Genomic DNA, 14,478 nt, shown 5'->3' with positions numbered 1-14,478 from the left:
CATGTGACTTCATCTTGCAATGAAGGACTTTGTCAAAGGCCTGGCTGAAGTCCATAGAGACAGCATATGCCTCCTACTCTCATTTTTGTCACTTCCTCAAAAAACTCAATCAAGTTTGTGAAACATGACTTTTCCCACAAAATGCCATGCCACCTATAGCTAATGAGTTCATTTTTTTTCCCCAAATGTGAGTAAATCCTAAGAATCTTCTCCAATAATTTCCCTATGACAGATGTAAGGTTCATCAGCCTGTAATTTCTTGGAATATCGCTGTTGCCCTTCTTAGGTAAAGGAACAACATTGGCTATTCTCCAGTTCTCTAGTACCTCTCCTGTAACTGAAGAAGATACAAAGATTTCATACTAGGCTCCAACAATTTCCTCACTTGCGTTCCCTCAGCATTCTGGGATAGATTCCATCAGGTCCTATCGACTTGTCTACCTTAATGCTTTTTAAAACACCCAACATCTTTTTTTTAATATTGACAAGCCCCAGAATACCAATAGACTCACCATCTACCATGTCCTTCTTCTTTGTGAATATCGATGCAAAGTATTTGTTAAGGTCCTCACCCACGTCTTCCAGCTTCACGCATAAATTCTCTCCTTTGTCTTTGAGTGGACCTACCTATAGCCTAACTATGTTCTTTCTCCTTTTACTTGTATAAAACACCTTGGGATTCTCCTTAATCCTGTTTGCCAATGACATTTCATGGCCTCTTTTCGCCTTCTTAATTCCTTGTTTGAGTATTTTCCTGTCTCAAGGCAGAAAATCAGGGCTCATCTGGGATTTGAACACGGGGCCTCTCGCATACTAGTACCACACAAGCCTCTAAACGAGAACTGTACCGCTCAACCAACGAGCCCATTCCAAATTCTTAGCATTATACTTTCAGATGTATATCAAAGTCTTTGAGAGAGAATGTAAAGGCAATTCACTAGAATTGTACCAGTCGTGATTAGCTTCAGTTATGTGCAGTGACAAAGAAATGGGTTGATCTCCTTTCAGCAGAGCAGATAGGAGGGGGATTTAACAGAGGCATTCAAAAGAGGTGAAAGGTTTTTAATAAAGAGGGATTAGTAATAAATGCATGAAGATTTGAGATAATTGGTAACATGAGAAAGCAGAATTTTGATACGAAGTTATGCTTATATGTAATGCACTGCCTGGAGGGTGGTGGGAGCAAATCAATGAGAATAAACAAATTTGAATAAACATTTGAAGTGGAATAACTTGCAGAACTTTAGGGAAAATCAGGGGTTAGGATCAATTGAATAGCTCTTAGATATGGTACTAATATGGTGTGTCAAAAATGATCTGTTTCCATACTGTATGACATTATGACCTTTGATTCTAAGAATAGGGAAATATCCACTGCAGCTCTGAAAATATAACTTCTGATGCTAACAGAAAAAATGTGTTGCAATGAAATAGGAATAAGGAAAACAGGATGATGGAGAAATAAAAGCAAAACAGAATCACCAGCGTACAAGAAAAATGAATAAAAGTAAGGAATATTAATTTAAATGAAGTATCCTACTAGGAAATAATGGAAATTAAGAGCTTTTAACACAAATTGAGGAAGAGAAAGAATGAAGATTGCAGGGTTTAATATATTTTCTTTGACAGGGCCTTACTTCAGTCCTCTTAAAATGCAGTTTGTGTATGAAGCATGATCTAAATATTTTATAGCACATATCTGTTTCACTTTACAAAGGCCAACACATTCTATGCTGGTATTGTAACTGACAACATAATGATTATAATACATTTGGAACTTCTCACTATATGGACCTATGAACATATTGGTTAAATTGTACAAACACTGTGGTTGTATATCTTTTATGCCGTAGGTTACTGTCATGATGTATTCCAAATTCCAGTCAGGCATTTTCTCCTCGTTGGCTACAGTAAGGTTCAAGTAATACTGCCATAAATCCTGCAAAAGTAAATGAAAAATAATAGTATTTTTTTCCATTCTATTAACTGGTATATCTTTTAAAAACCACTTTTATCTGAGAAGTTTGTTTACATTAAACTCTTGTCTAGGTGGATAGACTATTTGAAGTAAAGAAAATAAGGGCTTTGCAAAACCAGGAGTACATTAGGTGTCAAGAGGCTTTTCATTAAGTAGAGAAACACTGACAATTCAGAATGTTACCAGCTTACGTGGCAAGTATGAAATTGTCACACAAGTTCAAAAAAGCAGCTGCATGGGTTTCCTGCTGTAGTGTTTATCACTACACACAAAATGTAAGTTAAACACATGATAAACACCACTGAATTGAATTGAACTCCCTGATTATCCTTTGAATCTCTGGAAAATGGAGTTTGAAAGAGGAATTCTTGGATTTTATTAATTGGCACAGATTGTTTTTGCAGCTTCCAGGAGAATACCCGACTGCAGAGATTTAAGATGCTTAGTTATGACTGTTTGAGACAGACTTGAGGAATGACTGGAAAAGACTAGAGCCGAGTGCTTGCATATTTTCGATTAGCTGTAGAGACAGAAGTAAAAGGGAGGAAAGAAAAGATAAATAACACCGAAGTGACTGAAACACTTAAGAGGTATCACATATTCTGACTAATAGGTCCTAAAAGTTCTTGGGACGTGAGATGGCAGTCCACAAAGTCAATGGGTGTGCACCTAATATGCACAAAGTGGACGTGCACAAGCAGAGTACTAAGTACACAACAGATTTCAGTCATGTTCCTCTTGAAATTATCCATGTTTTAGGGTAGCCAGTTGGATTTTAAAATGCTCTTTCATTAATGGTTACTGACCTGGCCTCAACTATATTTGTTAACCTAAAGACTGACACTTGAAATTATCAGCCATTCTGGTGTTTGGAGATATAATAAAACCTGAACAAGTTACTCTAGCAAGATAACTCGAGTATAGGGAGACTTCTCCCCTTGCTCTGTTCCACCACACAACAATTTTCTTATCATGGACAGAAATAAGTGAAACTGTTCTGTGATCTGCTGAATATACTTGGGACCGCAAGATGACAAACTTGAGAACCGTACCAAAGCAACAGCACTCAACAGTGCCATATTCAAGACAGATGGCCCAAATGTTGCCTGTTATTTGTTGTTGCTTATAATAAGTGCTTGGGTAATCCTAAAATTATTTTAATGCTTACCATGCACGATGAAATTAGATGAAAACAGGCATTCAAGCTACAACGGAACCAAAATAATTAAAAGATGGATGTTTTGTAACAAGGGATTAACAATAAAGTTTCTTTATCACAACCCAGTTTTACGAGACATATCCAAATACAAACATTTTGGATGGGAACTTTGGAGTTCTTCTGGCGTTCTGTGACCTTCAATGCCACAATCTCCATAATGGTTAGGAGAGATTCTGAAACTGCCCCAGTTGGAATAGGTTTGAACACCATGCTGTTGGCAGCAATCTGGATCTACAGCCGCTGAGGAGTTAGCGTCGCTGTGATAATTACACTTTTTCATGTAATCGTTTGTAGCTATAAGCATTAATGATAGAGGCTGAATATTCTTTCCATCATATAGTTGACCAAGAATCTCTCTCAGTCTTACCACCTAACATTGGCATATATTATATAAAAACCAAAAGAACTGCGGAAGCTGTAAATCAGGAACAAAAACAAAGTTGCTGGAAAAGCTCAGCAGCTCTGGCAGCATCTGTAAAGGAAGAAACAAAACGTTAATGTTTTGGGTCCGGTGTCGCTTCCTCACGTGTGTGTGTATATATAGCTTCTGCCTTAGAAGGGGAGATGCCACTGTGTCACAGTTCCTCCATTTGGAGTTCTGTATGCTGTTGAAACCCCTAACATCTTAGTACCCCAATATTTACAGGACAGAACTGGTTAGTCTTAGCCTATAAAATTAATGAACAAATGTGGATAGCTAACTTTCTAAGAGACTGAAAAAGATATTTGTGGTACAATCAGAAGCAATCACTTACCAAAGTGCCCCCAAAACATAGAAGCAATTCTTTTGCTTCATCATTTTTACCTACTCACTTGCACACAGCATATATTGCCATGAATTATGGTTTGCATTGGTTTCCTGCAGCAAGCATTCTGTTTAGTAAATAATTTAACCTAGAACCAGTTCAGCTCACTGTCTTTTGCAATGATTTTAATGCCGACTATGCAAGTGAACTTCAGACTTAGTGAAAACGCTAAATTTTGCTGTAAAACCCGATCTTAATTGTTTTAACAAAATTTCTCCAAGTCACCACTCTTAACTACATCAAATAATGTTACTTAATAGAAAGAAAGATAAAAATTATGTTCTATTACATTTAGCAATTGTTTTTGTTTATGGAAGATTCTACATTTATATTTATGCATATTCATTTTGATACAAACTTGAAGCATAACTCAAAAAATTCAATTTCAAGTGCATTTTGGGAAAATTTTCCTGATTTTATGACCAAGCACTGTTGTCCAAATTCTTGCATCCAACAGATACCTACCAATAAGGTGTAATCATTTGTATCATACTTGTACAAGCGTAATCCTGGGTTATTGGTTACACCATTCAAAGCTCTTCTTTGAGGAGTTACAGCTGGTGCAACAAATAGAGAGTTGATAGGATTGTCTGTTGAAGAACAAACAACTAAATAAATAAAATGGTTGAATAACTGAAAACTTTTTGTGACTTTTGTATACTTAAAAAGGTATTTATTCTGTAATTAATATGCTTTTAGAGCTCTGAATCAATATGGGGCTAACTTGGATAGCCCTGGTAAGATACTGAATGCCACTGATGAGCAGTAAGTGCCTTTGACAGTCCATTTCTCATGCCTTTGACCCAAGAAATTTGCCTGACAGTCCTTCACACTTCCCTCTCTTGCACATCAAGATGGCAGCCAGGGCTGTCTTGACAAGTACAGGTATGTGAACATATCCCAGCATCCACTGAGGTGGCCATTGTGGTCACTAATGGAATGATAAATGCTGAGCCTTGACCACCAGAGACAGTGGGAGGACAGTGAGACTGGGGAAGAAGCATCCTTCTCACAAGCCATTTCTTCTTTGCTTCACAATCTCTATTGATGTCCAAACTACAGATGATATAGGCACACATCTCTCTTAATCTGTTGGAAAACCACATTGTGAAATAATGTAACATACTGCAGAGCACTGTGAACACTGGTTTCCATAACAATGATGGCAGCAGACTAGAGTCACTACCTACATACCACCCCTCTAAGCTAACTTCTAAATTACGTTGTGTCAATTTCTCAGCTGGAGTCTGAATGTCTGAAATCAAGTGTCACTGTGGTTTCATCTACACTGTCTTCTCAATTCATCCTTAACTACCAGGGCAACAATGGAGAGAGAATGGACACACATATCAGCTCCAAGGAGGTGAGGATGTCCTACCAGTTGAGTGTTAACACTCTCAGTTGGTTTGTACAACAAAGCCTCAGGAGATTTGGTTTCTCATGACAACTCAATGTTTGTGTCTGCTACGTCCTAGAACAAGATTTCTTCCGAAAGGGCAGGTATTTCCAGTGGCCTCAAGGTGCTTGTTAATGTAGGGTCAAACCCCACCCCCCTACCACATGCCCATATAGTATCTGACTTTCCTAGGTTGCGCTCTATCTTGTACTGCAAAGAGAGAAAGCTGAGTGTTTGGCGTGTTCAAAATAGCTTCCATGGATAGGAGGAAGTGCAACAATTGTAGATGACGACATATTGGTGCGAGATGGCAATAGAATGACGGTGAATGTAAAAATTGGCTGCTCAGATGGGGATTTAAACAGCAGTAGGAGAGAGAGGAATAAGAGCAGCTGCATTATTCTAAGGAGACCTGTGAAAATGTTGAGAAGTCAGAATGTCGGGTCCAACAGCAGAATGTGTTATGCCACTCAACTTTCCCACCCTCTGGAGATTCTGGATCCTCGTTATGTGGTGTTTCCAGGATCTCTACTTCCTCCTTTTTTTTTTGACAGAATTCATGTTACTCAAGTCCTCACAGCTGGATCTCCATGTAGGAGTGAGAAACATGGGCTGTAATCTGTCTTTCCAGGTCTCCGCTTCATTGCTGTGGCTTAAAATTCCATAGACAGTTCAGCTTTTCTGACTGCTATAATTATGAAACCTTTCTTTGACAGTTCCAGCTTTCTCTCTCTCTCCCTCTCTCTCTCTGATGGAACAAGGAGCCCAGAATAATTCTGTGGCTCAGTTAAAGGAGTCACAGCAAAACATTCAGGTGGATCACCATCTTTAGTTACCTTTGCAGAATGTTTATGGATGCCACATGATGTATTTTCTGGGTTTTTATATATATTAAAAAAAAGAGAATCGGTAGAACTCTGAGAATTACTATCCCTTTCCTTAGGGAAGGCGACAGAGAAAATAGTAGCAACACAAAGGAGACACAACAGAGATTATGTTACCTTGATTATCCAGAAGGACCATTATGCTATCCCTGTGAGTATGACCAAAAAACTGCCCAATAATAACCTTGCTGTATTTGCGAAAAATTTGCACCAGCCTTTCATTATCTTTCTCCCTCATTGCAGTGGTGCTCATTGAGTCTGGCAAGTAGCCTGGAGGAACATGAGCAATGAGGTAAACCTGTCAGAAAATACAATGATTCATAAGAAATCAAATTTCATTTAACACAGCATCTTTATTCAAACCTCATTTAACATATCTTTTGATACATAATGTGAAATTCTACCCAAAGCAATAAAAATGTTGTATATTTTAAGTGTTAGTGCTCTTCAGTTCTATCCCTCCACTTCCCAAATTAAGCAGCCATTTTGCTTAGGGGTATCTGTATTGCTTTTGTATGACTTAGTCGAGGAATTGCAATGTAAATTTGAAGTAAATGTATGATAAATGCATAATAGCTGTCCAATATTCTGTTAGTACATATGCATGCCTGCAAAAATACATATTTTGTCCAAACTTTGCGCCTTGCACTCATCAAGACAATGTGCAAGAATACCCATTCAAAGGGAAAACCAAGACTTATACTGCATCAGAGGAGATTGTGGAAACTGATTTCTGGTTAAGTTGATTTTTGATCGGTAGAGTTATGGCTATGAAGAATGAGCCAATTAATTATGACTAACAGTTAACTGCCAGGATCTGTTTAGATTTTAAATCAGGCAGTTGGGCTGCAATTGTTAAGGCACTGACCTGAGAAATGAATCAGCAAATGGTTGTCACCTATTGAGGTGAGATGAAACCAGCGCAGGGCATGTACATGTTGGTGAAGATGTCTGCCCATCAACAAATAAGTAATGTGATGTATGAATTTCAGTTTTGGTGTGATGCCAGGTATGTGAACCATATGTCCCAAAGACTTACATATCATATCAAAGGCATATCCCTTCAGCTGTTCACAACAAGCAAGGGTCTGGCCATACCAAACCAACTTCTGCTTGCAAAATTTTGTGACTGTTTCAACTCAACAAAATAGATGCAACTACTTGCTAGTTCATTTCCAGGGCAATGCCTTGAGTCAATATGTGCAGTATGAATTGCAAAAACCTCACATTTGACTGGTAATCATCACTGGTTTCTGCATTCTCTATGGACATATCTCTAGCACAGTCCATTTGCCAACCAAACAGCTCTCTTTACTCATGTAGTGCAAGTGTTTGTTTTCCCTTTGAATTTGTATTCTTGTGAAGTGACCTGATGGATGCAAGACAACAAGCTTCAATAATATGTCTCTATTTTCATCAATATTAAAGCTCTGTATGATTAAACAACTTTCAATTCACATGTCAAATCAGCAGTGCTATTTAGCATCTTTTTTCTCTATATTCTTGATTGCTTAGAATTAATAAACAAGTTCTTGCAATATTCAGCCTTGGCTTTAGCTGCGTCCAGTAAAAACAACAGATTGCTAAAGTGACATAAACCTGATTCTGTTGGTCCCAACAGCACAGAATGCTGTGATGTTCACTTCTATGGAGTGCTACAATTTTCAGGAAGCCCTCTTACCTTAGAAGCCAGAAGTTGCAATGTGCCTAAATGGTATCTGGACGAGCCTACACTGATAGGTCCAGGTGCACCAAGTTAGAAACTTGGACTGATTGCACAAAACTTGTAATGCTTTTTTTTTTTGTTTAGGAGTGCTTCCAGGTACAGCCTGCTAGGAACACATTCTTCAAAACAAGAGTGTGGAAACAGTCCCGTCTCTTCGGAGTTTTCTGGGTCTACCTACTTATTGTGCCTTTATCTCTGCCTAGCTATACTCCCAGCAACTCTGGTTTCCCTCCCGAATCCTATTTAATTCACTCCCTTGCATATCCGGCAAACATGTGGACAGGGAGCCAGGGAGTGCTATTGTTATTAACATGCTAAGAAAAAAAATTGCAAGCAATGAGTCAAGAGAAAATTGCCTGTCATTGAGCTGAACACAGAGCTCAGCTCATGACTTTAAAAGGGGTGGCTACAGCTGACGGAAAAGGCAGGATTGTACTTTTACACATGTTTAGTGGCAAATACCTGTCTCACCATTGATTGAAGATCAAGGCTAAATACATTGTTCAAGGTTTTGCTCAATATTATGACAGAGCGAAAATGGTGACAGAGTGGTCACTTCACCGGACCAGTAATCCAGAACACCAGGCAAAAGTTGAGAGGAAATGGTTTCATAGCAGATGGTGAAATCTAAATTCAATAATACAGTCTGGAATAAATAGCTGGCCAAGCAGTGACCATGTAACCACTGTAGACTGCCATTAAAAAAAAAACTGGTTCCCTAATGTCTTTTGGGGAGGGAAATCTAGCATCCTGACCTGGTCTTGACAATAGGTCACAGCCAAGTAGTTGACTCTGAGCATTTAGAAATAGGTCGTAAATGCAGGCTTAGCCACTGACATCCTCATTAAATATCTTACATAAATCCTCCCGAATTAGTTAATGTTACAGGCATGAAAACAGAAGGTCTTAGTCTTGTCATAGTCATGAGCTTAGATGCTCAACTTGGGGTCAATATAACTTAAAAGGTGTGAACCATCTAAAGTGAATGCAGTCAATATCTATTGTAGAAGATATCAAATGCAATAGATTACTTCCAAAAGCTCCAGTTTTATACAGTGCCAACGATCTCTAATCTATCATTTCTCAGAATGATAAAAGATCTACTTCTCAGAAACCGTTATGCTGGCTCACTTTGCAACACTTCGGTTTTTGACTGCCTTCAGTCTTCAAGTGAAGTACCCATTTTAGCCTGTAAGATGCCAGTGAATTGCATTCTTTAGCACATTGCAAAAATTTTGCAAATCCCAACATTCTATGACTATTACTCAAAAAAAGGAAGTTTATAATTTATTCTATAACAAAAAACGCAATTCGAAAAAAAAACACCCAAAATTTTAAGAAATTGTAGAAATTTACAAAACAAAATATAGGAATGTAATGTTTTTGAAAAGTCTCTTTCCCTCATTATGTGGAACATGTTGTGTTGTGACTCATTCCTAATACAAAAGAAGTGAATTGAAGCTTACCCATGAAGGCCATGTCTTATAGACAAAATAGGAGAAATCATGTGGTTTCCCTAGCTATAAAGATTCCTTAGAAAATGCAATGCAAGCTTTATTTTTCCCACCAAACCAATGTTGTAAAGATATATAACATGGTTAACAAAACAACTTGGATTTTACAATGCCTTCTCAGGATATTCCAAAGTACTGCACAAAAAGCAGATATTTTACTGTTCTGAATATAAAATCTGTTTCAACTGGAGGCATAGTGATGATGTCACTGGACTAGCAATCTGGCACCCCAGGCCAATGTTCTGACAACATACATTCAAATTTCACCATGGCAGATGGTTAAATCTTAATTCAACAAAATCTGGAAGAAAGATCTAATCTGATGGCAACCACTGTTGATAGTTATAAAAATACATCTGGCTCAGTGATGTCTTCACAGAAGGAAATTACCTGGTTTGGCCTCATGTGACATCAGACCCATAGAATGTAGTTGACTCTTCTTATGCAATTAGAGATGGACAATAAATGCTGACATTGTTAAAAATCTCCACATTCCATGAATGAATAAGATAAAACATTTTATTGCAAGACTATTAAACAGATTTACCTTCTCTTTGTTTTGTTGAGCTTTCTTCAATGTATCTTCAAGCCACACAAACTGTCCTGCAGGGTCTGGAATTCCCTCAGTCTCTTTATTGGGGCTATAGTACAAGTTTGTGTTTAAGCTGATTATCCTGAGGGTCTGCTGAGTAAGATTACAATTAAAGATTTGGGTGTAGAACCCACCTATGGGGAAAAAAAATGGAAGGCAAACTCACAAATGCAAAAAAGGGATTAAGTTTAAGAGCCTCCAAAATATGTAATCAACTGACAAAGGGGACCATTACTTGTAACAGAAAGAAACCGGAAATCTCATGATTACTTGACTTTGAATATTAAAATGATAGAGTTGCTTAATATATTGCGATTTTAATTCATTAAGAATTAAACATTATTACGCACCAGGAAACAAACTGGTGGAATTTTGAGAAACATCACACACAAATACAATTAATTTTGAAGTATTTCTCCCTCCAATCTTGAAATTTTTTTGGCTTTAATTGTACAGGCATTCTACTAAGCCATTTTATTCTAGTTTACAGTTATAGTTATAGAATTAAAGAATCCGTAACACAGCAGACAGTACAGAGGGGAACTATTGGGACAAAGGTACAGTTAACAAACAATCAAAAACTTGGAGCAAACTTAAATAAAAACATTTTATTTTTAATTTGGTCCAGAATTATTACTATTTTTGAAAGACCAATTCTGAAAAACACCTAAAATGTTCCACTTAAAATGTGGCTGGAACAACTGCTTTAAAAAATAAAATTTTGTTTGATCTGATTTAATAAGTTGTGGTGATTCTGTTGTACTGAATGAAAGTCAGTTGGTACATTATAATCAGTTTGATTCTAAGTGATAACAAGTGTGAGAGGTTGGGAATGAGAATGTGTTACTGAATTCAAAATGACTGGGTCTATACCATATATTGCAGGGCCCTCACTACTATTCTTTTACTTTTCTCATTTTTATTTTGGTTTGCAACAGTGATTTAAGAAGAACTTTGAACTGCAGTTTCTTCTAAAAGAGGACAAAGACAGATGTATGCTGTTGGGAAGTAGCCTTGAAGATAATACAACTTCATTACTATTCTAAGAACACTAGATGAATCAGCACTGAGCTATTGCTATGCTCTGGGCTGGCAGCTGGTTGGATGTTGAATTGGTCAATCAAGGGAGGACCATTACTTTCCAGCCAACCACAGGGAATGTTGATTGGAAAGAAAACTAAAACAGTTCTGACTTGGTTTTGGCAGGAGAGTGACTTTTCTAAGTTCCAGAGACTTGCTGTGTTCTACTCTCTTGCTCTAATTTTCTACTGAGTTGCTAAATGTTCTGAGAAAAGAATCCCAGTTTGTAGAAAATAAGTAAATGTTTCTGGAGGTCTGTCGAAACGGTTTGCATTGACCGGTAACTTCAGAATTCAAGCAGGATATACAGTTCTACGTGCCTATGAACAAATCATTGTCTAAGGATTTCATGAAGGCCAGGTATCCATTATTTGAAACAGCTCATTGAACTGGGAAATTGCATTTTTTTTAAAATTCATTTTATCCCTTTATTGTGTCTGTTAATGACAGTGGAAGTTATGATCAAAAAGTTGGACTTTAAATCATAGATGTTCATTAGATTATCTTGTTGCTTCTCTGTGTTCTGCTAAGGTTACATTACTAATGGTAAATTATTAATTTTGTTTAGGTTGTAAACTTGGTATACAAGATCTGTTTTCAGTTTCTGGTTGGAAACAATTGGGCATATGACAGTCACTGAGTGTTTTAATTTCACAGTGTTGCAAATCCAGCGATAGTTTGTCTGATTTGGCTTCCTATCCCTGTGGTCATAACGATATTCAAACTTGTTCACAGAGACTGTTGTCACTGCATACCTTTAATCTGCATTCATGCATTCTACTCTAATGTAGGACATAACTCAAAACTTAAGCAATTGGTAATAAAGCATTAATGTGACAGATCTGTCCAGCATGCCATCTCAAGCAGTAAGGAAGCTCAAGTTTAATCTTACATGCATAAATGAGATAAATAATAGTACAGGGAAGTGAAAATGGTTATCCTATCAATTCAACTTCTTGCTACTAATAGATCTTACATTTTAATTTAGTGCCATTAAGATAAACTCCACTGAACTAAGGTCGACTGTACATTCTGATATGATACACCTAAATACCAACTCGCTAAGGCACATGCAACACTGGGAAAAATAACGTGACTTGAACTTGTGCTGTAGTTTGGTTTTAAATATTAACAAGAATTCATTTTCAAAGGAAAAGAATATGAGATCTTAGGCTTCATAGATAGAGGATAAGTACAAAAACAGGGAAATAATACTGAAAACAATAGCACAGCTGGTCAGACAGCATCCAAGGAACAGGAAAGTCAATGTTTTGGGCTGAAACCCTTTGTCAGGTTTGAGTCCATGGAGTCCTGACAAAGGGTTTCAACCCAAAACATTGACTTTCCTGCTCCTCAGATGCTGTCTGACCTGCTGTGCTTTTTCAGCTCCACATTTATTGACTCTAGTTTCCCGCACCTACAGTCTTTACTGTCTCTAAGTCATACTGAACATTTTTGTAAATGTCTGATGAAGTCTGGTAAGTACATTGCTTCTAGTTCTGGTCACCACACTTTACAAAAGAATATGAACATCCTTGAAAGGATGAAAAGATTTATCAGAATGGGCCCGAAGGTTTTTAGCTACAAGATTAGGTTGGAGATGCTGTGGGTGTTCTCCTGGAGAAAACACGATTGAGGGGAGATTTGATAGCAATGTACAAGATTATGGTAGGTTGAGTTATGATAGATATAGAAAAGTATGTTTCTATTTGCTGATTTTCAAGGACTGGAGAACATAGATTCAAGGATTTTGAGCAAGTGATACAAAGGCCAGGCGGAGCAAAGGATGGGACAGAGAGAGAGAGACCTGGGACAGTCTGTGAAGAGTTATTTTATACATTAAGTGGTAATGACCTGGAACTGGCTACCAAAATGATAGTGGAAGCAGTGACAATCATTAATTGGAAAAGGAAATTGAATGAGTACATGAAGATAATAAACTCTCAAGGCTACAAAGGTAGAGCAATGTAATAGTGTAGGAGTTGCAGAAAATTAATGGGCCGAGTGGTCCCTTTCTGTGTTGTAACAACTATGACACTTTATTTGGATTATGTTTCAAGTATACCTTTATGTAACATTTTGAAAAAAATACACAAATGACAGAAAAATCAATTAGCAGGTGATATTTTGCAGTAAAATAAAATGTCTCATTTCAATTAAAATCAAAATCCAAGCATCTATGATCAAATGTTAACCTTTTTGCAAAGTCCTACGTGCATCTGGTGTCAACCACTGTTTCCACATGTCAGCCGCTGCATTATAAACATCACTTACATTAACGGGAAGCTGGTCCTGACAAAATAAGAAAAACAGAATTTTATCATTTTCTTTTACAGAAGTGTTACAATATAAAAATTATATTTATGATTATATTTTATTCTTCCATTCCTGACCTCTTGTATTGGCTTTTGCTGGAATATTCTTGATAGAAGCAGTCATAGGCCTGAGATTTTTTTTCCCCCTGTGGGTGGAGAGGTAGGGGCTCTGGCTTAGACACAGTTTGCTGAATATAGTATGCAGACCGAATAAGGGCAGGTTTGTTTTTTTAGTTTAGTCAGGGCATGATGATAGACACAGGCTCTTCTGTTCCTTTGAGTGCCAATTCCAGGCATCCTGTCCCTGAACCTGACACCAAATATTTTCAACGGTTGGCAGGGGGCGGGGAGTGAAATGAACCAGCAGTGGGTGTTATGTCACACATCCGTATACAGAGGTAACTACCTTCAAACAGATCCAATTTTTATTAGAGGGATTATCAAAATACAGTTTGTGGGCTTCACACTTTTAATAAGAAGACCTAATATTTATAGAGCTCTTTAAAGTGTTGGAGTGGTGTTTTGGAAAAGTGTGCCGTTGAAAAGCTCCAGGGAAACTTTTGGAAGAAGTGTTCATTAGGCATGTTAGAAGCAGACACGAATGTTTATATGAGCTTAATAAACACATTAGAACAGTCAAGCTGTCAAGGCATTACAATCCCATTGGAACTGCCAAGTTGTCAAGGCATTTAAATCTGCTGCCCTTTAAACTAAAAAGAAAAATTGTAGTTAAACAAAAGAAATCAGTGCTTCATAATTCACTTTGTTGACATAAAACTGAAAGTGATCATTGTAGGATTTGTGCTGCATGACTATTTCACAATCTATCATTATCAGAGATAGTGGGAACTGCCGATGCTGGAGAATCTGAGATAACAAGGTATAGAGCTGGATGAACACAGCAGGCCAAGCAGCATCAGAGGAGCAGGAAAGCTGATGTTTCGGGTCTGGACCCTTCTTCAGAAAGC

At 37.5% G+C, this 14,478-nt stretch overlaps 1 protein-coding gene across 1 annotated transcript in view; it reads right to left on the bottom strand.

The window, feature by feature from the left end:
* Positions 1-1,593: 1,593 nt before the first annotated feature.
* The window catches only part of smpdl3a (sphingomyelin phosphodiesterase acid like 3A), a 33,486-nt gene continuing 20,601 nt past the window's right edge, over positions 1,594-14,478 (bottom strand). Inside the window, exons 3-7 of the mRNA XM_048597037.1 lie at positions 13,391-13,533; positions 10,071-10,249; positions 6,401-6,581; positions 4,469-4,593; positions 1,594-1,939 (exon numbers count right to left, since the gene is read on the bottom strand). Of these exons, the coding sequence (XP_048452994.1) occupies positions 1,634-1,939; positions 4,469-4,593; positions 6,401-6,581; positions 10,071-10,249; positions 13,391-13,533 (934 nt within the window). The 3' untranslated portion in view covers positions 1,594-1,633. The remainder of the gene's footprint in view (positions 1,940-4,468; positions 4,594-6,400; positions 6,582-10,070; positions 10,250-13,390; positions 13,534-14,478) is intronic.

The sequence above is a fragment of the Rhincodon typus genome, chromosome 5, assembly GCF_021869965.1.
Source record: "Rhincodon typus isolate 14 chromosome 5, sRhiTyp1.1, whole genome shotgun sequence".
Classification (NCBI taxonomy): Eukaryota; Metazoa; Chordata; class Chondrichthyes; order Orectolobiformes; family Rhincodontidae; genus Rhincodon; species Rhincodon typus.
The sequence above is the reverse complement of the archived record's forward strand: the minus strand, read 5'-3'. Positions and strand labels throughout refer to the sequence as shown.